Source organism: Spea bombifrons, chromosome 5 (assembly GCF_027358695.1).
Source record: "Spea bombifrons isolate aSpeBom1 chromosome 5, aSpeBom1.2.pri, whole genome shotgun sequence".
NCBI lineage: Eukaryota > Metazoa > Chordata > Amphibia > Anura > Pelobatidae > Spea > Spea bombifrons.
In genome coordinates, this window is record NC_071091.1 from 17,414,145 (window position 1) to 17,438,835 (window position 24,691).

At 36.2% G+C, this 24,691-nt stretch overlaps 1 protein-coding gene across 4 annotated transcripts in view; it reads left to right on the forward strand.

Moving 5' to 3' along the window:
• DYNC1I1 (dynein cytoplasmic 1 intermediate chain 1) overlaps positions 1 to 24,691 on the forward strand; it is a 144,863-nt gene that overhangs the window by 100,212 nt on the left and 19,960 nt on the right. For all 4 annotated transcript variants that reach the window (XM_053468406.1, XM_053468407.1, XM_053468409.1 and 1 more), the window contains one exon: positions 20,865 to 21,005. In XM_053468406.1, coding sequence (XP_053324381.1) covers positions 20,865 to 21,005 — 141 coding nt within the window. The remainder of the gene's footprint in view (positions 1 to 20,864; positions 21,006 to 24,691) is intronic.

The following is a 24,691-nucleotide window of genomic DNA, read 5'->3' on the forward strand; positions in this document are numbered from 1 at the left end:
GGAGTAGGGACGTTTTGCTAATTCAGATTCAGCTAAGCTGTAGCCTAGAATGCCGTACTTTAGTAGGGCAGTTTAGAGAATGGGGAGCGGGCATCTAAATCACGCTATACCCTGGACATGGATGTTGAACCTCTGGTTTTAAGTCTTACAAAGAGGCCAGTATTTTTGAATACTCCATCTGAAGCCCAAATACCCCAATCTAGATGGGAACTTGCCACCCCATTGACATGCTCTAAACCTTCTCTGAGTTTAGGGGGATGTGGGATGGGTTAACTAAATTGGTTCTAGAGTTAGAGACTATGTAGCAGCAATAAATACTCATATGTTATATAAACAAAATGCTACATTTTATTTTAGGTACTATTAGTATTTATCATAGTTTTAATGTATAGTAGCTAATCATGTCATGTTAAGGACCTTAAATACACATAGCAGTGTAAGAGAATTCATAACAGGGAGATTAATAATTTGATAGTTTTCTTTATTTTCGGGGGCAGCCTTCTGAATGCGACTGGAATCTTTGGTTACCCTGAAAAGTTCCATCAACTCTTTTTAAGGCTGAATGGAAAAAATATTTACATAGTTTGAATGCTTTGAAATATATCTTCCATAGTCAATGCAACAAAAAATATAATAAAACCCAATATAGAACTTACAAAGGAGAGGAGATGGATAGGGTTGTTTTAGTCAAAGGTGTGAATACATTGTAGGGTGATTAGTGGTCTGGTTATCAGATTAGGCCGTATTGTATTAAGAACATTTTTAGCCTCCTCTACAATATTTGTGTCCCATAATTTAGAAATCCTGAAAGTACACCATGCATTTTATATTTCAAATAGTAAGGTATGTGTGGGATGTCACTGTTAAGGTGCTAAATGATGAAGCTTCTCAGAATAAAGACGATTAGAGACAGGGAAGGGTCTGCTCTTTTGTGTTTTCGTTTGCAAACCCACTTAAAGCCGCCAGGGTGTCTACAGTAACAAGAAAAACGTTTCCGTGCTCCATTTATGGGGATTCTACCCAGTCCCTTTCAGATAAACTCTTTTGGACAGGTCTGTTGTCTGTAAAATTTGCTTTAGGCTACTTTATTAAAGGTCCACTTGCCTTGACTAACTACCTTGGCTGAATGTTACCAGCTGCCCCCTCTTTAGTGTTTATTTGACTCTTTGGAAGCCTGAGGAAAATATGATGATGCATGAAAGTAGATACGTTAGACAGTACAAGAGGATTAAAGGTACTGCAGTGAAGGGGGGAATTAGGGGATATGTCTGGCTTTATATGTTTCAATCAGGGTTTTAATTCTGATTTTCTTTTCAAGCCTGAGGTGCTGGCACGTCTATTTCTGAAATGATGAAGGTCAGGTGTGTCCAGAAATGTGCTCTAAGAAGCGCCACAGTGGATACCGCATTGCAAATTCTTCTGAGGTGGCCCTCTCCAAAGGCATATGCCGCACTTTCCTTCCTAAGTATTATGAAGGGATCACTGAAGTCTGCTAGGAGAGCTCAGAGCCAAAAGGCATCACCACCTCTCCTACCAAAAAACACAAACTTTTTGCATCCAGCTCCGCTGAGGCATTTTTAGTGAGTGAACTGTGCCCATTCCATACATTAAATACAAAAAAGCACACTGCAACAAACTAATGGCGAAAATGCAAAAAACATGCACAAAAAGGTGCACTAAGTGAGGGCAGTAAAAAAATTGCTATTAGAAAGCCCCAGCCAGCACAATGGCTGACAGAGCTCCAGGCAAAGAGGAAAGTCCGGTTAGGTCTCATCTTTGTGATGCACTCAATGATAGTCTGAAGGTGATGTTGAGACCGGTATGAATGAATTCTGAATAAGTGGCTAATATATAAAGTGGCACAAGGGAAAATTAGGGGTTTAGTAATTAACTGAGCAATAAATGAGAGCTGCTAGGCTAGTCACCCATGTATGATTATTAACACTTTATGTTCCTTAAATAAGGGTAGTAATATTAAGTTAAGAAAAAACAGTGTGTGATCTACAAAATACTTCAAGCCAAACAGATTTTTGCAAGCTGGTATTGCTCAGCACATGAATGTTCACAGTGATTTTTTTTTTAGAATTTTCATGCGGCCACAGAGTGGCACTAAAACTACACGAGTGGAGTCAATGGCACCATCACATACAGTAACTTCCAAGCTGCTACATTATGTTATTAAGGATTAAACAAGTACTGAGTGTCCTACTTTCTGCTGTAACAGTCGATCGGAGCCAAAGAAACTTTGGAGCACATGAACTTTTTTACACCTGAACCTACAATATTTTTGTCACTCCGTGGTTTGCAACGGGATATTAAAAAAGTCGCTTGGAAATGAACATTTAGGGGCCATGAGATGTTTGACAACAGTGTGCTCCTAATTTTCTTACCTAGCTTTCTTCCCTTCTTTTCCTTCTACTCGGTCACATCTACCTGCCCTTCTATTTGATGACCTTTGCAATGTTCTCAGTCAGGATTATCCATAAGGTGTCATCCTATGAGATCTAGACATTTATTTTGTTCTTGGGTTTCCAACCTATCTAAATCTTGACCTTATATGCAAAGGAGTCTTTATAACGTTTATGGAGATGCTCACCTGCTGACTTTTTTCTTGAATAACTTACCAACGTGATCTTTTGACTTCCTCAGCTAAAAATAAGAAAGGTTGTTACTAGCAACCATATATATACAGTTTATTGGTACAAATCTAAGTACCCGTACCTCCACATAACTTGAATTATTCCTTTCAACCCTTACATTTTTGAAAAGTGTCCATTTTTGGTAGTCCATCTGAAAAAAATACCATTTAGTGGAACGAAGCACAAAAAAGAGGCAGTATAATATTGAAATTATTTATGTCACATGCTACAGTTAACCTCTTCAATGCTGCTTCTTCCATATTACATACACAAAAAGAGGTAGGTTATATGTGTGGAATAAGAAGGTACTCATCATTTATTAGCATGTTCGATTTTAATATTTTTTAGAAAATCACAGATCTGATACACAAATTAAAACAAAGATCTAGCATACACATTGGCCCTGAAAATCTACTTTTGGAACTCCCAAACATTTGAAAAAATGGAAAATATATAAATAAGCATTGCTTCTATTGATGCAAATTATATAAAGCACCCAACATAGCAAACATTAGGACATTGTATTGACTTTGGTATAGAAAACCAAATATTTGAGATAATTAGAAATAAATAAATAAACTCAATAAAATAAATTAAATAAATTAAATTAATGATGAATTTAACTGCCTCCACCATCTTCATTCTAAATAAAACAGATCATGCTTTAAGCAAACAAACAAAACTGTTTTCAGCCAACATGGGAAACCTTAAAGGTATTCAATTTATGCTTACATATGATTAAGAACTAGGTCTAAGAACGTAGTTAGTCTTTCCTAGCAGACCTTATTGTGGTAGAGTACCATAGGTCGGAATGGTCTACCTGTACTCAACTTCAGGAGTATTTTTTTGTTTTTAAAACAATTACACTGAATTCCTCCCAAGCTGGAGATTTGCATACGCAGAGGGTTACGTGCAGAAGGTTATGATTTAGGAACACACTTTTATTAAGTGGACCAATCAACGAATCAGTCGTTGGATTGTCTCAGCTGTGTTTAAGCATAGCTATCCTTAAATATTGGCTTGTTGGCAGACCTTGAGGACCTTGTAAATGCTCTTGCCAAAAGTCTCATGCATTAAATGAACAAAACTATTGGGATACCTGACCATTATACCCACAGGGACTTTTAGGACATCACATAGTAATTTAAATTAATTGGTCCTCCAAAACTATTCCCACAAAGTTGGAAGCATAGCATTGTCAGAAATATCTTGGTATGTTCGCTTCAGCATACCAAGACATCTTGGACAATACTATGCTTCCAAGTTTGTGGTAACAGTTTGGGGAAAGTTTTTTCTATTCCTGCATTACTGTGTCCCAGTGCACAAAGCAAGGTCCATAAAGACATGGTTGGATGAGTTTGGTGTGTTAGAATTTGGCTGGCCACACAAAGCCCCGACCTCAACCCCATCGAACACCTTTGGGATGAACTGGAACAGAGATTGCCAGCCAACATCAGCGCCTGACTTTACAAATGCTCTACTGGATGAATGGGCAAAAAATCCCACAGAAACTCTCCAAAATCTTGTGGAAAGCCTTCCCAGAAGAGTGGAAGCTGTTATATCTGCAAAGTCATTAATGTCTATGTATTTAGAATAGGATGTCATATAAGTCCCTGTTGGTGTAATGGTCAGCTGTCCCAATACTTTTGTCCATATAGTATATATATGACTCTTTCTGCAGTGAAGAGGAGTTATAAAAGAATAATTGAAAATCTGCAAACAATTGTGTTAGGGGATTTTACACAATAATAAATCTTTCACAATTGCCTAATACTTGCTTTCATCAACATTTGACAAAAAAAGGAATAATCAAAAAATGTACAAAGGACTTAAGTGAAAAATGGAGTTCATGAGTGGGGCATTTTTATTTTTTCCCAAAACCATTAACCCCTTTGCGTTATCATCCAGCATATAAGGGATACACATTCAGTTATAATACTATTTTTAATTTGAATGGCATGGTTCAGTATGGAGAATTCCAAAAGAACTATGTTATCCTATACAATTTTTTTAATGTTATATCAATGAATTTTTACAAGCTCATGTGCATTGTGGGTACTACTCCTAATTTTAATTTGGTTCTATTACGTATGAACAGATATGCTTTATTTTTTATATTTATGTTAAGGACTGTTTATATGATCTTGCTATGCAAATTTCAAATGTATTATGAAAATGCTTAATATTGCAATGGAAAGTTCAGAAGTAATGTTAAGCCCGCACAGTTTTATACGATTTAATGGAACATTCGTTATCTCTATGGATGAAATAAGGTTGAAAAAAGATGAATATGTTGAAGGTATATATATATATATGGTATATGTGTCTTCATGCAGCAAGTGGGACCAGAGATGTTAAGGGAAATCAAGCATGAGCCTAGTTACAAAGTGAAAAATATTGATATGTAAGATATCTTTGAACTGATCGGACATTACCAAATTAACCATAGACCAATTACTTCCAAAACTCTGGATGCTTCAAGAAAAAAAGGACCATATATTAGCTACGATTATCTACATGAACATATTACTTGACTGGCCATAGGAAACGGTATAACTATTGTAACATGGACAGGTTGCAGTTGCACAGAATAACATTAGACACTGTCGGTTGCAAGTTAAATGCCTGGTCTAGTATCTCCCACATTATCTTTTATCTAATTATAGCTTGAGTTTTTTTTCCCCGTCAATGTAATCATATGTAAAACTAAGGAAGTTGCTATCACTACTTTTCATCTAGATGTAGCTCTAGCAGCTGTGCCTGGTATTGTTAGAGTCAATTAATTCATGACTCCAAACATTTGAACAGGATAAATACTACACTTGTGCATTCAGATTGGTACGGGTTGTAAATTTTAGGAATTTTGCCGATTTTGTCAATTTGTACGAATCTCTGAAAACGACGCCAGACCAGCCACGAAACAGATGAAAAACTAAGTTTGCCGCCTAGTCCACTCCCACTATCTCACACTCTCTGAATGTCTCCCTACCTTCTCCGCCAACCACTTCCGTGTCTTGCAGCTTCGCTTCTCTGTCTCGCATCTTGTTATTTATCTTCTTGTTCTTCTTTCTTCATCTGCATTTTCTGAGTACATAACTTCCCGGTAAAAAGTTCGGCCAAAATGGCAGCGCTTCCGGTGATGTCCTCAAGGATCATGGAGAGGACGTCACCAGAAGCTCCACCGTTTTGTGCTATGATAACCTTGTGTCAACTTTTGCCTTCTTTGGGTCAAGTCTGTCCCACACTGTGATGACCGGGGGAGGGGACGTCACCAGAAGCTCCATCATTTTGACAGACGTTCGCTGGGAGGTTATGTTGGTGGAGATGCGATCGAAGAGAGAACAGAAGAGAAAGGAGAACAAGAAGATGCAGAACAAGAAGACACGGAAGGGGAAGTGGTCAGCAGAGAAGGCAGGAACACATTCAGATAGCATAAGAGAGAGTGAACGAAAATGAGAGTGTGAGAGAGTGAGTGTAAATGTGGGCGTTGAACAAGGGACTTTGCTTCTGGATTTAGAGTGACCCCTGATTTTTCGGGAAACAAAAGGGAAGGAAATGGAATCTGTCTGAAAACAAGCCAAAACTGAAGCAGAATTATTTTTCAAATCGTTTTTGGCTCATTTACACATCTACTAAATACTCAAGTTTGTGATCTATTGAGATAACTGTTATTTATGAAAATGAGTTAGGTGTTTAAAAGGATGATATATTTAAAAAATGTAAGGTTCTGTTCCTCTTGGACAAAAAATGATTTGCACTCAGGTGTTTTAAGCAATCAAAGTAGCCTTTTCAGTTGCAATGTCAACAACCTATGAGTGCATGTTTTCTATCATATGACAAGTAAGTACCCCTGGCAAAAATTATGAGTTAGGCAGGTGCTTTACTTATTTACTTAATTATTTATGGTAATAATTCTCAGCAAACATTCTGAGCTCCTAGAATAGAGGGGCATCAGAAGAGGGAAGAGGAGAGTGTGAGTGTGGCCTCCATCCCAAAGAGTGGCAGTTGGGGGGTGTCCTCTTTAGCCTGAGACACCCTGAAGTCTTGTAGAGTGGGTCAAGACCCAGTTAAAGTTGCATTTTTAGCCTTTATCGCACAAAAATGATATAATGATTGTACATAAGAGTTATATGTTTCAAGAGAAGCTGTCACATCAGGGTTGTACAAGCGACTTTCACCTCACTTTCTTTCAAGACTCATTGAAGATGCTGGCAGATATAAATCAGCAGTTTCTAAATAAAAGAGGGGTTGGTTTGCTTTTATTTGTTCCCAGTTGTGCCTTAATGTACCAGGAAAAAAAGATGAACATAAATCATCTGGCATGTGCTAGCGTAATGTTTGGACCTGTTGCTTGAAAGTCAGATGCTTAAACTTGTTTATTAGAGATGAGGAAATCATAGCTGACAATATAATTCTTATTTTATAATTAGGAAGATAAGTTTGCCAGGTCCGAAAAAAAGCCAACTGACTTCCTGACATCTATATCCAAAAAAGCAAGCTGTTGTGTTACTCTTTGCTTTTTTCACTGTTGATTGGTACGTGGTACGCTTGTCAGGAATTTTTTTTAGGTTTTTTTTATTTACTTTCTGAAGCTCACCCATGGAGAATATTTAGCTTTTGAAAGAAACCACAAAAATGTATTCACCATGGTATCTCCAGACTGCATCTTACTTCATATTCACACATACACCTACATCGCTTCCCACATGTTTACACAAAATGTTACACAGACTGTATCTTATGAAATTCTATTTCATTTTATAATGTTACTTTTTTAGTTGTCTGGTGGTTATAAAGTAGATTTTAGAAAGTAAACAAGCCCTCTATCACAGATGATTGCTACTAAACATTCAAAGACATCACTATTCACAGTCGTGCCATTACTAGTTAAATATGCATTTCTGAAACATAGTCATTTTAGTTAAGGCATTTTGACTCTTTATCTCATAAATATTCATTTATCACTTATCAATGAATATTTGCCAATGAAGACATGATAGTCATCTAGAAAGTATCCGAATGAAAGGAATGATTTTTTTTTACCATGCATATCTAGAATAAATCACCTTTTTTCTGGTTATGCCGGAGTACCTGTGAAACTCCAGATTGGGCATAACCAAATAATTCCAGCACTGGTATAATTGAATGCAAACGTTCATGGTGTACACGTGCACAGGACTCATATATCCGGTTTTAATTATTTTATTTCAGAAAGACAAGCAAATAATTTGGCCATGTATGGGAGGGAGTTGGGGCCAAAATCCTTCCATTCTTAGAGCAGAAAAAGCAAATGCCTAGGGTGAGGAATCAAATATCCAATGTTAAGTGGTTTAGCTGAATAAATGGATATAGTATCCTCTACCCTCGGATTTTCACATTTTGGCCACCTCTTTTCGAGCATGCTGTATTCAGATTAAGCCTATGCTATTCAAAAATTATTGAATTAATATTTTAGTGAGTGGGAGTGGAACAGGTATTCAAAATTGCTAGAAGACCTGAAATTCACATCTGGCCCTGATTTGGGGTTTATTATCAGTGACTTATTTATTCGGGGTGATACCCTAGGCCTGTACCAGAGCAACTTTTGGCCACCATCAATGATGATTATCTAGAGTAAAGCCATTATGGTGGAAGTTGAAGTTCCACAATAAATGAAGAGCTATGTTTTGGATGCCCCTGATTTAGCGGCAGATTTTACTACTTGGAATAAAATATCCCTGACGCTGAATTTAGTTTGGACTACTGTGCACTATTTCCCCTCATTCATGGTCTGTGTGCCATTTGATGTGGAGCTCTGGAATATCCCATCCCTTTTCATCAGCAGGTGGTGTATAGACCTAAAAGAACAAAGTGGTGGTAAAGAGTTCTGCGCCATGGGCCCCAAAGTTAAGGTTTGGCCCAGGTTATCTGCCTGACAGGTTAAAATGGCACTGCTTCTATTATTCTGCTTAATAACATTCTAAATGTCTGTGGTGAGCATGTTCCATTTTCTTTTGAACACAACTAAATGTTTTTGGTGTATGTTAGCAATTGTGTGTGCCGCATACATGCACTGACTTTGTTCATCACACAGAGATAAGAGATTTATGTACATACATGCACCCACTCTGCCTAACGTTTACTCGTAAGAAGGTTTGGCTATCGCTTTAAGAGGCATCTTCACAAAGTTCCAGCTTTTACGTTCCTCTCTAAACTTGCAGCGCTTCTGGATCATTTTGTTTAATGTGGAGCCAGGTACCATCCCCATTAAAAACATCCACCCACAAATCTCTATGTGCAAGCAGTTCCTACAATGGGCTGCTTTTTTTGGTTGTTGGTGTGGTTAATGGCTAGTGTGGGTGGAGAGGGGAAAGAAAAACAAAACAAGATGTGATGGGTGTTTTCAATGGGCCCTGTTCTTGGCTTGTACAGAATATTTAAAATGACTCTGTTTCCCAACACATTGAATTTCCCTAAACAAAACAGCATCAATCCATCTTGTGATCCGAGTTCCAACATTAAATAAACAGTTACGTTGACATTTAAAGCATGTTGCTAATATACTTCATCTTAATAAAGAGTGTTTTGTGAAAATATTTGTTATATAGATATATACACACACCATACAGTTGTGTGAAAGGGAGTGTTCGCCCCTGTCTGATTTTCTTTTAATAGTGCTTCATTTTGTATCAGTGATGTGGGTTTTTCAGCATGAATTTCTTATTTCAGGTCCTGCCACAAGATCTCGGTGGGGCTTAAGCCTGGACCTTGACTAGACCATTCCAATTTCTGGTTCCTAATCAACTCTTATGTAGACTTTCTTGTGTCTTTTGGACCAGTGTCTTGCTGCATGACCCAGCTGTACTTCAGCTGATGGGCAAATGGGCTACTTTTTTTCTGTAAAGCATTTTTGATTCAATTTGATTCAAAACAGAATTTATAGCTTCTTCACTTATGGTAAGTAGTCCAGGTCATTATGCAGCAAAGCTGCTTCACAGCCACTACCATGCTTGGGGCTCTTACTGTGAAATGCTTTTAACCAGATTGATGTGTCCCAAAAAAAAATCAACTTTTGACTTATTTGTCCGTAGAACTTTCTAGACTCATCATTCATGTTTTTCTTAGATAGTAGTGGTTTCTGCCTTTCCACTGTGGTTTGAATCCCAAGTTTGCCTAGTGTTTTTTTTGTGGTTGAGTAATGAACACCGACTGAGATGAGAGAGGCCTGCAGATCCCTGGAAGTTGTTTTAAGGTCCTTTGTGACTTTCTTCATGATTTTACACCTTGCCCTTTTCTAGATTTTTGCAGTAGTAGTGATAGTGGTTCTGTCGAGCCTGTGTAACCTTTTCCATATTGAAATGCATCAACAACTGTTTTACAGAAATGTTCTATACTTTATATTGAGTATATTGTGTGCAATGGATAATTCTGCAGGCTTACATTGTGACTGTTCACACAAATTGAAAATATTGTGATTTATTACATATCATGTGCACATATATGCTCCAAAGTTTAGGAATATTTACAGTCTAAATGTTTCTTAAGTTGATACAGTACTTTTTTACACGAAGAGAGGAATGAAACTGATAGTAGACATATGGTAATGGAACCTGTCATGTAAAATTACTCAGAGCTTTCAGAAAAGTCAATGGATGATGTAACTTGAATAAATAAAGATTTTCAGATTTTAATGATGAAGGTTTCCCTTAAAGGTACTGTTCCACATAGATGTTTTCTAGATTTTTATATTATTATGCACTACTACGGTATGCATCTCAAACAAGCTTATTCCTTTTTTAAAATAACATACCGTTTTGCTGCATTTTCTCATTGAACACATTTCAGTGTTCTGTTTTCACTGCTTAGTCTGCCCATCTCTGACATCACTGAATGAGCATTACCTTTTTCTAGTTTAAAGGGATCATACGCCCATAAGACCTATCACAGATCATTCCCATCACACTTATCACACATCACTCTCATCACACGTTTCACATGCATGAGCATGGCATGGTAGGTGGACGTGGCTGTAGGTGGTCAAACTGCTGTGATGTAATACATAGAGGAGGACTTTAAAGGAATAAAATGACTCTATTTCTATGCAACTGTAGTATTTCAATATATATTTAAGAACAGTTTTTAAGTGACAGGGATCATTAAGGAGAAAAACAAAATGACATGTTTCTTTTACTTCCCTCTATGTGATGCAGAACTTATCTGGGGATATTTAAGTGCCCTCCTAGGTGGAACAGCACCTTTAAGAGGGATAATTACATGAAATGCATTTAAACCTTGCAGCAATAGTATCTGCTTCTAACGGCAATAAAAAAGTAAGAATTATTCAAATCCAATTTAGAAAAAATGAAGTACATATCGGAATAGATGGACTAGAGTGTTACCCTGTAAACACCCAGAGCTTCCGCTAATAGACACAACAACAAGACCACAGAGATTTATGTTAAGACCATGTTTAGACCAAGGCATAGTTAACTAATATTTAACAGACATCACTAGGTGTATAGGATTGTCCTCATATTGAACTACTTATATACTCATTAAAAGGGGGTAACATATTTTCTATTCTCTGTCTTAAATCCTCTTTACAGTTCTCAGGTATATTTTATATGTTATCATATTATGGTTTGCTTACAGTTCATGTTAGGTATATGACCTTTTGTGAGATCTTTAACATGCTGAACATCCATATTTACACAAGTTAAGTCGTTGGCCAAATTTTCAGCTTGCATGACTTCACAGGGTACTGGATTTCTACATGAATAAAACCTTAAAACCTTGGTTGTTCCTCTTCAAATGAAAATAAACCTGCATGTAATGATAATTTTCCTTTTAACACCCTAGAATTTTCATTGCGTAATTTCAGATTATATGCTCAGACATCTATCCAAATATTGTACTAAAGATAGCAGGAACTCGGCGCTGTGTAATTTCATCAGTGCTCATTGTTTTATGTTGACAGAGATTATATAGATATACAGGTGAGAAAATTATGTTCATAATAAAGAATACTGAACTAGAGAAAAGTCTTGCAACTGTGCAACGTAAGACATGGTGATGGAAGCAGAGGGATAAATAGAGAGATATTGAAAAAAAGGTGAAGTAAAAAGAAAGGGGAGGAGAGATAAAGAGGAAGTTGAGAAAAAAGGGACAGAGAGAGAAAGAGGAGCCGAGATAAAGAGAGGGTGGGGAGCTAACAAAACATAAAATGAAAAGGGAGAAATAAAGAAAAAGAAGAGAGATAAAAATATATAGGAAGAAAGGGGAGAGATAAATAGAAATATGAATAGATAAAAAGAAAAGGGAGATATGTGAATATGAGAAAGGGGAGGATCAAAGAGAAGGGGTGAGATAAAGGGGGTAATGAAAAAAGAGGAGAAACAGACTTTTTGCAGAAGGTGTGGCTGTACGGAATGATGTCATAAGAGGGGCAAATTTAAACATAAAAGCCCTCTGCTCTGTATTCTCTTTGAGTAGCTGTTAGCTGGCACCTGTATCAGCAGTTTAGTCCTTTCTCTGCTTTATCCCATATGGATTACCTGATATACCTGCCCTTTGCACTATGTGACTTTCTTTAACCCTGGACCTTCTGCCAGTGATTCCACAATGCAGGGTTAACTGTGCCCAGGGAAGAGCCTCACCAGGAGCACAGTGTGGGTAGGCAAAGAGACAAAAGGTTAAAGAGAATTCCTAGTCAGGTCAGGATAGCCAAAGGTCAGGAACAGCCAGAGGGTCACAGAGTGGATAAAACAAGCCAGGAGTCAGTCACAAAAAAACTTTAAAGGGTAAACAAGAAGGCCAAGTAGTAGGAGGATATCCAGGCAACAACTAAGCAACCCCTTAGGGAGCTGCTTGTCTCTTTATTTTGAATTATGGTGCCAGTTAGTGAACTACACAGCATGCCCCCCTCTGCACTCAGCTCTTGGAAAACAGTGAGACCCTGATATACCCATCTACTGTTCGGGGAACTGTGGTCAGAAACCACTAAAAAGCCGGACCTCCGACGTGGAAATAAGGCCAAGTGTTAGAGACCATGAAACAGATGGACAGAAAACGTATAGTGTAAAACACCTTTTATTGTGCAAACCAAGCAAGCAAAGCCAAATCGTGATCCGGGAGCGTATACCAAAAGACAAGCAGGGCCAGGAATATGGAGATAAGTAAAGTCAGGAACAAGCCAGGAGTCAGGAGGGATGTCAGGCAAAGCCAGGTCATGCACAAGTAAACAGGAACACAGGAAAATGCACTTGCAGCCAGAAACAACACAAGGGCAAGGAGGAAGTGAACCTTAAATAGCCTGAATGGGACTGACTGTGGCCTGGATAATAGACTGGTCCAAAGGAGAGTAGTTGTGGTAACTCTGACAAGCTGTTAATTAGCCTTCATTTGAGTAACCATGGAGTAAGTAGAAAAGCACCCAGACCATAACACCAACTGAATGAAATATGCTCGAAAACATAAGAACTGTGGTGCAGAAAAATGGCAGCAGGTGCTCTGGATTGATGAGCCAAAATGTTAAATATTTGGCTGTAGCAGAAGGCAGTTTGTTTGCCAAAGGGCTGGAGAGCAGTACAAGAATCAGTGTTTGTAGGCAACAGTGAATCGTGATGGAGGTTCCTTCAAGTTTGGGGCTGCATTTCTGCAAATTGAGTTGGGGATTTGAATTAATGAATTAATGGTCTCCTCAATGCTGAGAAGGACAGGCAGATCATCACACAATGCCATCACAGAAGCATCTGATGGGCTCCAAATGTACTCTGCTGCATGACAACGACCCCACGCATACATCCACAGTCATTAAGAACTACCTTCAGCCTAAAGAAGAACCAGGAGTCCTGGAAGTTATGGTATGGCTCCCACAGAGCCCTTACCTCAACATAATTAAGTCTTTCTGGGATTACATGATGAGAGAATAGCAACGGAGGCTGCCTAAATCCGCAGAACTGTAGTGAGTTCTCCAAGATATTGGGAACAATCTACCAGTTAAGATCCTTAAAAACTGTGTGCAGAGTACCTAAAGGAGTTGATGCTGTTTTGAAGGCAAAGGATGGTCACAACAAATGTAGATTTAATTTACATATTTCTTCTGTTCATGTCTATTTTTTTCTTACTTTACAACATTTATTTACAGCTGCCCAAAACCTTTGCACAGTACTGTATACCAAAATACATCATATTCCTGTGTCAAGAAAATGTCCCAATTTTCTCTATTTCTGACTGGTATAATAAGAAAAGTTACAGTTTCAATAAGATATTTTTGAGCGTTTTAATAATTCATTGTCTGGCCATCCATCCAGCACTGTATGGGTTAATAACTTCTCTTTTTAAAACCACACATTGGCCGCTGTGATTCATTTTAATAACTAACACCTAACACCATGGTATGTTTAATAAACAAAGTCAGATCCAACACACCCATACATTTATTAAAATGGGTTTTTTTTATTATTATTATGACAGCAATGCTGACATACAATATTATGGCATAGCGCAAACATAAGCATGTGAAAGACAAGAGTAACATAAGTCCTAAAATGACTAAAACATTGCGAGTATTATTCAGTAAAAAGTGTCTCTTAAAGAGAAACGTGTATTTTAAAAACGTAAGTATTAACCGGAGGGGAACATTTTCTTTTGAGTGTCTTATTTTGTTTGTAGTGTGTGTTGGAAGTCAGTACCATTTGTAGTACCAGATGAGTCGCCTTATTATTAATATCGTTCCCCATCCCAAAGCTAGTCGCTTTAGGCTTTATACCCTCTTCCACGTTAACAGATTTTGTCCAAATAATAGGGTTTGTGCCACTAGTGGCAAATAAGGCTACAAAAAGTTTTATAATTTATTGCAATCTTTTATACAGTGCAATCCCAGTAAGCTTTCATAATTCCCCTTTTATACTTGACAATTCCCCTTTAATTTCTATATTATGACATCACACCCTCTAACCATTTTGGAATAATAAGATTTGGTCTGCTAACATCACAGAGGTCCTGCCCTATTAGAATTTTTTAACAGCATCATTAGACAAAGAGTAAATTGAGATATTCTCAAAGGCAAAATCATAATTTATATATTAATTTCAATTTATAAATACCCATTTAGAAGCTTGAATTGTTTTGAGTGCAACCTAATTTTTTTCTTATGGTTTCTTGACTTCTTACTATATATTTGGCTTCAAAGCATGACGTGCAAAAATCCATAAATTACATGATGTAATACAAACATGCTTACTGTGACAAAGATACATAATACGCGCTGCAATAAAATAAGCTTTTTTTGTCTAAATTTGTTCACACTAAATGCATGACTGCTTCTACATAAATATTTGAAGGGTGGTCTATGGTCAATGTTTTAAACTAAAATTCCCACTATAAAACTGCTAATTCAGCTATAGACGTATAATCCAGGAAACCCTCTATAAATAATATGAAAACATCCACCAGGCTCAAAAATAAAATATTATAATGATTAGATAGTCTAGGGAGACTTCCCTCTAAATGGAATGGCCTTGTTTGCTCTTAGATGTTATTTTAAGTCTGAATTCCCATAGCTAGGTGTAGTGCGGCTAACAGGAAATAATAAACACAGAGAGGACAATATTTTATGTAGGTTTCCAAATTATTTTCTGCATGGATTAGTATCCAAAGGCAAAAGTAACAAAAAACAGTCTGTTACATAAGAAATCATTATTCTCTACAAAAAGAAAGTGCTTTTTGTATTTGCAATAAATATGCACATTATTAGGGAGCTTAACAGGTCATGAGGATTTTCACCATCTCCGTTATATAAAAGTTTCACATATAGACTTTCTTCATCTAAGTGATTTTTTTGCCATAAATTTTATAAGCTGTTTACTAGAGACAAAAGCATTCTGAAAAGGTTTATATCTGTAATTTATTATGCTACATTCCACACGGAGCTAGAGAAATAAACATTCAATTCTACATTGATTTTTTTTGGGGGGGGGGTGTAAGTAAATGTAATATTCAACCTAAAGATTCTCTAATACTAAGGGGGAGCATTATAAAAAAAAGTAAGTTTGAATCTGAATATTAAAAAGATTATAGGTGAGTTTATCAACGTCACCTCGGATGAACACAAGTAGATTAATCAGCGTTTAGTTTCTGTTTTTCTGACCTGTGGAATTTAAAAAAAAACAACTGCACACAAGTGAGGAAAAACAGAAATCCTGCACTGATGAGTACCAGATTTGAGCAATTCCACTCCATGGTATAAATGGGAAAGCCAGCATGGACTTGAGCCAGGTTCAAGCCCAATTACTGGGTCAAAAATGGGTTGATACAGATGAGAACTGTGCAGGCTCAAACGCTTGCCCAGTTAGTGTTTCAGTCCACAAAACGTACAAGCACGCCAAAGCTTGCACATAGCTTGATGATCTTAACTTCAGGTTAGTCTGAGCTGTGCTTTGCCACCAGACCATTTGCCATCTTTTACTCTATAGTGTTTTGTAGTATTACAGGAATTATGATGTCATGCAGCTCAAGCACATCCCTCTTTAAGCACCAAAATTCTATGGGGGTTAGGTATAAAAATAATTCTGGTGCAAAGTGTGAACATAGTCTTATCATAGCAACCAATGAAATGTTCCTGCTGATTGGTCCTTCCCATTGGTTGCTACGGTTATAAGACCACTTTTCAAATGCCACAGCATTTTTTTACACATAACCCATATAGTTTTTTCCTAATTTTCTTAATTTTCCAGTGACCTCACCTAACATTTGGGTTTAATTTCATTCTGCCTGTTCAGCCCCCTTTCCCCTTCTGATGTATGACAATGTGAATGAACAGGTACTTGACTTAACGTAACTTTAGTAGCTTTCTTACCAATGGAATGCCATAGTCTAAACATTTCTATTTAGGTATTAAGTAATTAGGAGACTTGAGAAAACAAATTAGAAGGTTAATAAGCTTTAGTTTCTTCCTTTAAAAGCAGTTATGTAATGATTTTTATAGGGGATACAGTACATTTAATTTAATAACTACCAATATTATTAGCTGGCAGGCATAGGAAATATTTGCATCCTGATTATTATTATTATTAGCTAATAATAGCATTTTAAATAGCTTATAATTCTAAGTCAATCAAATCAGGTTCCATAACACCAGCCACGCTTTCTTAATATTTATTTGTATAGTCAGGGAACAGTTGCTAATTAAAATATCTGTAATATCTAATGGATATTTCCCCACAACATCCATAAAAAGCATAAAAAGAACCAATCACCAGTTTCTACTTAAATGGGGCAGTAATTTAATGAAAAGGGAGGAATAATTTTATGCAGAGGAATAATGTAAACATGAAATTAATAAACCCTGCTATAAGGTGGGTTTATAATATATATAATGCTAATATTAATTTGTAAGCATCATTACATAGATACTTAACTATAGAAGTGATAAGTGGAATTTCAGAGATATGACATCATGCAGTTACATACCACAGCTGTCAGTCACCCACTATCTCTGGTTACACCCCCAGGTGTGTGTTGTCACTTGTGATTCATGGTCTTGACGTATAATTCCAGCTATGACATCACTTGTACTGTATACTACATGATAACTTGTAACATCAGTTGGATGTACTTTAGTCCAATTGCCGTAGAGTTATTCTGGACACATAAGACTTGGTAAACATGGCTTATATAAACATTCAGGAATTCTTAATACTCAAAAATCCTTTGCGTTTTTTCTTGAGAATATCAAAATCTTTTCCAATGCATTTAAAGGTTCAGCAGGAATGCCTTCTCTGATAATGCTAAATACACTTATTGCCACCATAGACCGCTGTGATCGGTACCGTATCAAACAACCTGTGTGTGTGACTTGTGCTGTTTATATTTTAGAATTGCTTTAGACTTAATAAAGAGAAGATGATACCATCAAAAAACATGCACTAAGAACTGTCAATAAAAAATAACATTACCACCTACTGCAATACTCATTTTGTATGTATTACATATATAAAATATATAATATATATATTTGTATAAAGAGTTTGGGGTCACTTAGAAATGATCTCTTTTTTTTAAAGAAAAAGCTAATTTTGTCCATTAAATTAACATTAAATGGATGAGAAATACAGCGTAAACGCTGTTAATGTTGCAAATGACTATTGTTGCTGGAAATGGCGGATTTTTAATGGAATATCTCAATAGATGTAAAAAGGGTCTTTATCACTCCTGTGTTCCAATGGCACGTCGGGTTCGATAATCCAAGTTTAAGTTTAAAAGGATAATCAATTGTTAGAAAGCCCTTTTGCAATTATGTTACAGCTAGAAATTGCTTTGTTTCCAATGAAAGCAGCCGAGTGACCACTAATGTTTGTGGTAGTGTATATATACTGTGTATATATATATATATATATATATATAAATATATATATATATATATTTATATATATATATATATATATATATATATATAAATATATCGTTAGAAATAAATGCAATTTCTATTTTGTATTGTACTTGCAATGAGGAGGAAACTGCCTTTCAGCACAAGGGTTAATGTTTGTGCATGATTCACACTGTCTTAATTCAGAATCGTGACTCCACCAGGATTCTCTGTCATCATCTGCATGTATTTCCTTGTCCCAGTCCTTTGATGTGATGTGTTCATCTCAAGGCATTTCTAGTATTTGGTTTTAAATAGCAAGCATTTCATCTGATGCATTTGGAAAGTGTTTCTGTAACATATGAAGGCATTTTATATTTGTCATACTAGATTTTTTGATAGTAAAATATTGTATTCTTTCTTCTTTAAAAAATGTGTGAAAGATTAGAGGTTTGTGGAGATACTGTAAGCCTATGAGCAGTGCCCACTTTAACTAATGTATCTGCTAGTCTTAGTTTGTCAATTCTAGTTTTTTCATATGCCTTGAATGTATGGACTGTAACAAGCTCTGCGTAAATTGTTGGTGCTATATAAATACCAAATAATCATAATAATAATTATTAATATGTTCCCGTGAGACATGCCGTAGTCCATAAAATGAGCTCTAGATATGCCTTGCCAGTTACTGCAACACAGCTAGAAAGACACACCAGTCCATACCTATAAGTACACTAGCAGTACACTTAGGTGTCATGGTTGATCATCAATGAGTTCACTCTCACCATGGCTATCCAAGATTTTCTCCAGGATACAGGCAACAATTGTTTTCCTTCTGAGTGTTTTGGAATGATCTATCTCACCATAGGTTTACCATGCACATAGGAAGCCTACAGCAGTAATTTAAGGGACACTCCAGCCACCATATGCTTATATTACATATGATAATTGAGTGGCCCCTTCACTCTAACAAACTTTCCTACGCATGGAGGGATTCATCAGAATTCCCTATCCCCGTGATTAGCACTGGTTCCCAAGTTCCTTGACTTGCAGAAGGTGCTCTTGGTCAAACACATCTCCATTTTACCATTTCTCATCCATGATATCCTCACCGCCAGCTCATGAGAGGGTTGCATACCCTGCACATGATTGATTGATTCAATGCTTCTTAGAATCTGCCTGCTTGAAAGGCTGTTGATCGGCAACATTCTATGAGTAAAATGAACCAGCATTTTGAAGATGGAGCTCAGAGAATGATTGGTTTCCCAAAGCATGCTGGTTTATAATTTGGATATTATGCGAAAGACAGAACACCGAGTAGAATATTATAGTTGGGTCCCCATGTAAATAAAAGATAAAGATAAAAGATGTGAACAGAGACAAAGTAGGAGGATCCGGGTCCCCTGCGAGTTAATAATCTAGTTTTTATTTTATATTCCTAACATTTACAGTAATGGTTTGGCATTTTTAGCAGATTGCAGCTGATTATAAAGTGTAGTTACAAAATCACTGTCAAAGGTTACGCTAATGTAAGTGCTTTCAGTTTATATGTTTGTCTAAATAATTAGAGCAATTGTTGCCAAGACACTCCTTAGTAAATAACCTTTCAGTCTGGTTCCTGGTTATAAAAAAAGACAATACAGTAGAGACTGTATCGGCGTGAAAGAATGCCAACTAAAAAGTTTTACTTTCTAGAATACATACCGGTATATATGGATCAGAATGTCTTGACGAAATTCACGTGGAGGGACTTTGGAATACTTCGAGTGCATTATAGGTGCAATATGTAAAATTGCACTTGTACCATTATGGGTTAAATTGAATTACCAACCTTTATACTTTATATGGAAACGATAATCACTTCTGATGTGGTATTGAATTATGGACTTTTTTGGAACTAAAACATGACAAATATTTTTAGGTGGGATGCACCATTTCACATGTTATTATTTAGCATTATTGCCTTATCCTAGATTTTTGCAGCAAAACTATTTTTACATTGATGCAACAGTAATGCTGCTGTTTCCTTTAACTGTTGCACACAAATTACCACCACGGAATAAAATTGGGCATTTATTTCTGACTCTTGCTAAAGTGCATTATTTCGTAGCCATACCTCGGCTGCAGATAAAAAAAAAATGTGTATTAAATAGATGGAAAGTCAGGTAGGATCAAGAGGGTGTCTGTAGGAAGGTCCAACTCCTATCATGCTTAGTCAGTAAAGGCTAAAGGGTAATTGTTAGGCAGCAGGTGCACATTGTAATCTCAATATAGCATGAGCAGCACAGAAATAGTAGTATAAAGTTCCTCCTGTAAAGCAGTGGAGAACATTTTTGGGAGCAAAGGGGGAGAAGCTTTTTCCCAGCATGCAGAACGTCCTCGGTGACAAAACACCTCGGCCAAGAAGCTGGCTGTGCATGTAGGTGCTTCGGCCACTAGATGGCGCTCCAGGCTTTAAGCACTCGCCCAGGCCTATTATTAACACTATAATTACCCCTTATCTGAGGCATCCAGCTATCAGCCGCAGCCACTGGTATTCTGCACGAATTACACCTTGTGGAATGCGGACACCGTGTCTGCCCGACTGACACATGAATCACACCGTATGCCATAACGAAAAAATCAAAGCAAAATCTGTCCTCCAAAGCGGCCCCCTCCCCCGTGCCCCTGTGCAGTAGTCTTCCTACCCCTCTTCCCATTTTTTTTTATAGCGGCGGACAGTTGTTCTGACATTAAGCCTCCTCTACCCCTTCCCGGGACTTTCATGTGCGCTGTTTTATGACACCAGCTTTTGTAAACGTGCAAAGTGTTTAATTAGACTCGCCAGACAGCCCGGGGCAGCACTAGCGCCACTAAGTCTTCGTGCTCTCTCCGCTTTACAGCACCACAAGCCGCTCTACTCCTTTGAAGACAATGCAGACTATGTGTGCGACGTCATGTGGTCCCCGGTGCATCCCGCGCTCTTCGCCTGCGTGGACGGGATGGGGCGCTTGGATCTATGGAACCTCAACAATGACACGGAGGTGAGCTTAACCCTTCGGCCGCCGCCTGCCACTGCGCTCTCAGCTCGGCGCCTAACTCTGCGAGTGCCACGTGAAGGGTTAACTTTGCAGTTCTTATTTATATTCATATTATAACCACTGTTATTATCAGTAAAATATGTTTTTCTATATGTGTATAAATATATACTTTTTTTTGCATTATTTAGTATGTTAGAGATAATTATAAATGTATTTAAATGTATAAAACCCCTTAGTGCCTTTTAGATTTTAGTTGAGGTTAAGAAACCCAGGAGCTGTATGTATATGTATGTGTATGTATATATTATTTAGTACATAAATGTGTGTGTGTGTGTAGGTATATATATATATATATATATATATATATATATATATATATATATATATATACACTGTATGTATATATTAATTAGTAGATGCTCCTGTGGCCTGGTTCTGGGGAGAATGCATTTTATTATACCCATAGTTATCTTTTAAGTCATCTTCACTTTATTCATATGATCTTGGATGCCAACAAAGAGATTTATGTGCCATGTTAAGATAAGATTAATCATACTCAACAGATGATTTACTCTTCCATTTTACTTGCTTATATTATTTAGTTCTGTTAAATAATAAAGTCATTATTGACTTTCCTTCAGACTTATGACATAACTTATTAAATGGAATATTTGTAGGATAATGTCAGGATTTATATTTATTTTATCTAAATACTTCCATGATATAGGGTATTATACTATTTAAACTTATTAACTAGTTATTAAACTACTTTTTTAACTTGTTATACATATTTAACCACTTAAATACCAAACAAATAAACAATACATCACCATAGAAAAGCTTATAGAAATATGCTGGACTTGTCATTAATTTATCAGAATATCATAGTCAAACATGGAAATAGCTGGATTCAGTTTATGTAAAAATAAAACTAAAATTACTAAACTTTTCTATCAAAAGACTTTCTTCAATCAACTTTTCTACCGAATCAACTTAAATCATTAAAGCGCAAAGAACTTTGTAATGCCTTAGAGTGAAACATTCATAAAACAAATGCATTGCTAAACTATATATCCTATTAATTAAACAGGGAACACAGTGTTAAACATATATATTTAAAAAAAATGTCAAATTTGTATTTTTATTAGTTTTTGTGAAATATGAATCAAAAAACTCCAAAGAGTAAACATCCTTTGATGTATAACAGTTCCAATTTTCCCCTCATATTACTGTTTTTCTTTTTTAAAATACAGATTGGCTATGTTTTTTTTGTCATGATTAAAAAACAAAATAAAAAATACTTTATATATAATATTTTTTAATATTTTTATTGATAAATAATTGTTGAAAATATTTACATTTACATTTACATTTCAAGTTGTATATGTAATATCAAATATTCCATTGATGTTACTTAACTAGGTTTTACAACCGGGTATACTCGGCATCTGCCATACAGAATTTTCTGTTGGAATAAAGTGCCGAGATGCTGCCATGTCTAAAAAAGATAAAACGAGGGAAAAAAGCTTTAAAAAAGGAATACGAAAGATGTGATTTAAAATAATGTCAGTTGCGTAGAATGCTTTTCTGCTACCCTATCTCAAATGAGACCGCATCACAGGACCTTTTGAAGTGTCTGGAGCAGGAAATAATGCAGCCTTTTTAATTAGCAGTTTCCAGCTGGAGGATATACAGAAGGCGACTGACTTCAGAAATGTATGTTTGGGAAATGGCTGAGTATGTCCTTTAGGTGCTAACATTAAACTTAACTATAACTCTCTCAAGTTACAAATATGTAGCTACATTTTTTCTATGTTTATCAGAATTCACAGGAAATAGAATAAGAACATTTAACAGTCCTTTAACAAACATGTAATATTTTTATTATTATTATTAATAAACTTATGATCAATATATACATTACTTGCTACATTTTCATCATTCACAAGAATTTATATTAAGGTATTTAGAGATATAGACGCAAGTTCATTTTATAACATTTTATGTTAATAAGAACGTATATCTAAAACCATTTCTCCTCTAAAAATGAGTACTTTCTAATTTTAAAACAAAAATACATTTTAGGAAGTTTGGTTGATATACCTGCAGGGAGGTTTTTGTCAAATAAGAAGGCACAAAACGCAATAACAACACTAATAATAATAAAGCTATTTATTTTAAAAGATGTAAAACATGAAGGGACTTTAAGAAAAGTTGTTTAGTGGTATTAGTATATAATATATATTTTAAAAAAAAATGTGTTTTATCATTTTTTATTTTTATACTTTTTGGGCAATTTATGATTTCATTTTGGCACGCTTGCCAAGTTAGATATGTTGCAGGAATTCATAGCACTGCCACTTAATACACTTTCTTAAAGTAATTTAGTTAACAAGCCTAGCAGAATTCATGTGATGAAAACATTAAAAAAAATGTGTTTATATATATATATATATATATATATATATTCATATCCACACATTTAAAATATTAAAATATTACATATAGAGAACTTTTAAAATGGATTTTCACCTCTACGGTTTAGTAAATGATCTTCTTCCTGCAGGGCCTAAATCATACATGAAAATGAAATAACATGTTGCGAGAGCCCTGCATGGTGGAATGGGGGAGTTCTGCAACCAGTTGAATACAGCACGGCACAATAGTATTTGTATGAAATGAAATAGTAGTCTCATCCCTGCCAATCGCTACCCCACACAATTGCTAAAGGACTGTGTCAGAACAGTTAGTTTAACTCACATTGTGAAGTCTAGAGTACTTGTAGTTCAGAAGTCCGTAGAATTGATGGCATGAAGCCTGAGCCTGCTGAGTACATTGTCCGAAGGAACAGAGGTTCAGTTTCAGAGGATTCGCGAGGGGGACTATGACAAAAGGAAGCTCGAAGATCCCAGATATTAATATGTCAGACCATAAAACCCTGTACTTAGCAAGTACATTTTTCGATGTTGAGTGGCTGAGTGCACCACAGCTGGCATTTGCACTGCCAATCCTGTCTAGCTGGCTCTGGCATGGTTCTACTTTTATTTAATCGCACACAAAGACCTGTTTCTCCAGTTGTTTTTTTTTTTTTAAAAAAATCATATTTAACCTTGCCCTATTTTTCAGATTGCCCAAATCGACGTAATGGCAACAACGTCTGGTACCCTAGCTTATTATATTATATAAGTTAAAATGTTTACAGACTTCATATGGTACATTCTGCTGAATGCATCAAAAATTGTAGGTATATATGTGCGGGGTATAATTGTGTACGATAAAAAAATAGCTAACTAAAGGTTTTGAACCATGAGTATCATCTGAGTATACTAGGACATTAGAGAAAGAGGCGCGTGTTTGGTTTCGCTTGGTTTTTGCAATGTTACTTCTAAGATGAGCAATCCGTTTGTAAAATAGAACTTGTATATGAGTTGCAAGTGTTCAAATCATCCCTGCTACGTTTATACTTTATAACAACCTTACCAATTTCAGTGATAAGTCGCACTCTTTGCAAGTAAAACTAATAAAACGAAGAGTGACCCTATTTGGCATCAAACATCCGAGAAATACTTTTTTTGTTTTAGTTAGAATTTAGGAAAAAATATATTCAGCGCTGGTCGATATCTTTTATCACTTTGGTTATTACAAAAAAATGTATCCAAATTATAAAATATTTTCAAAATAATAAAATT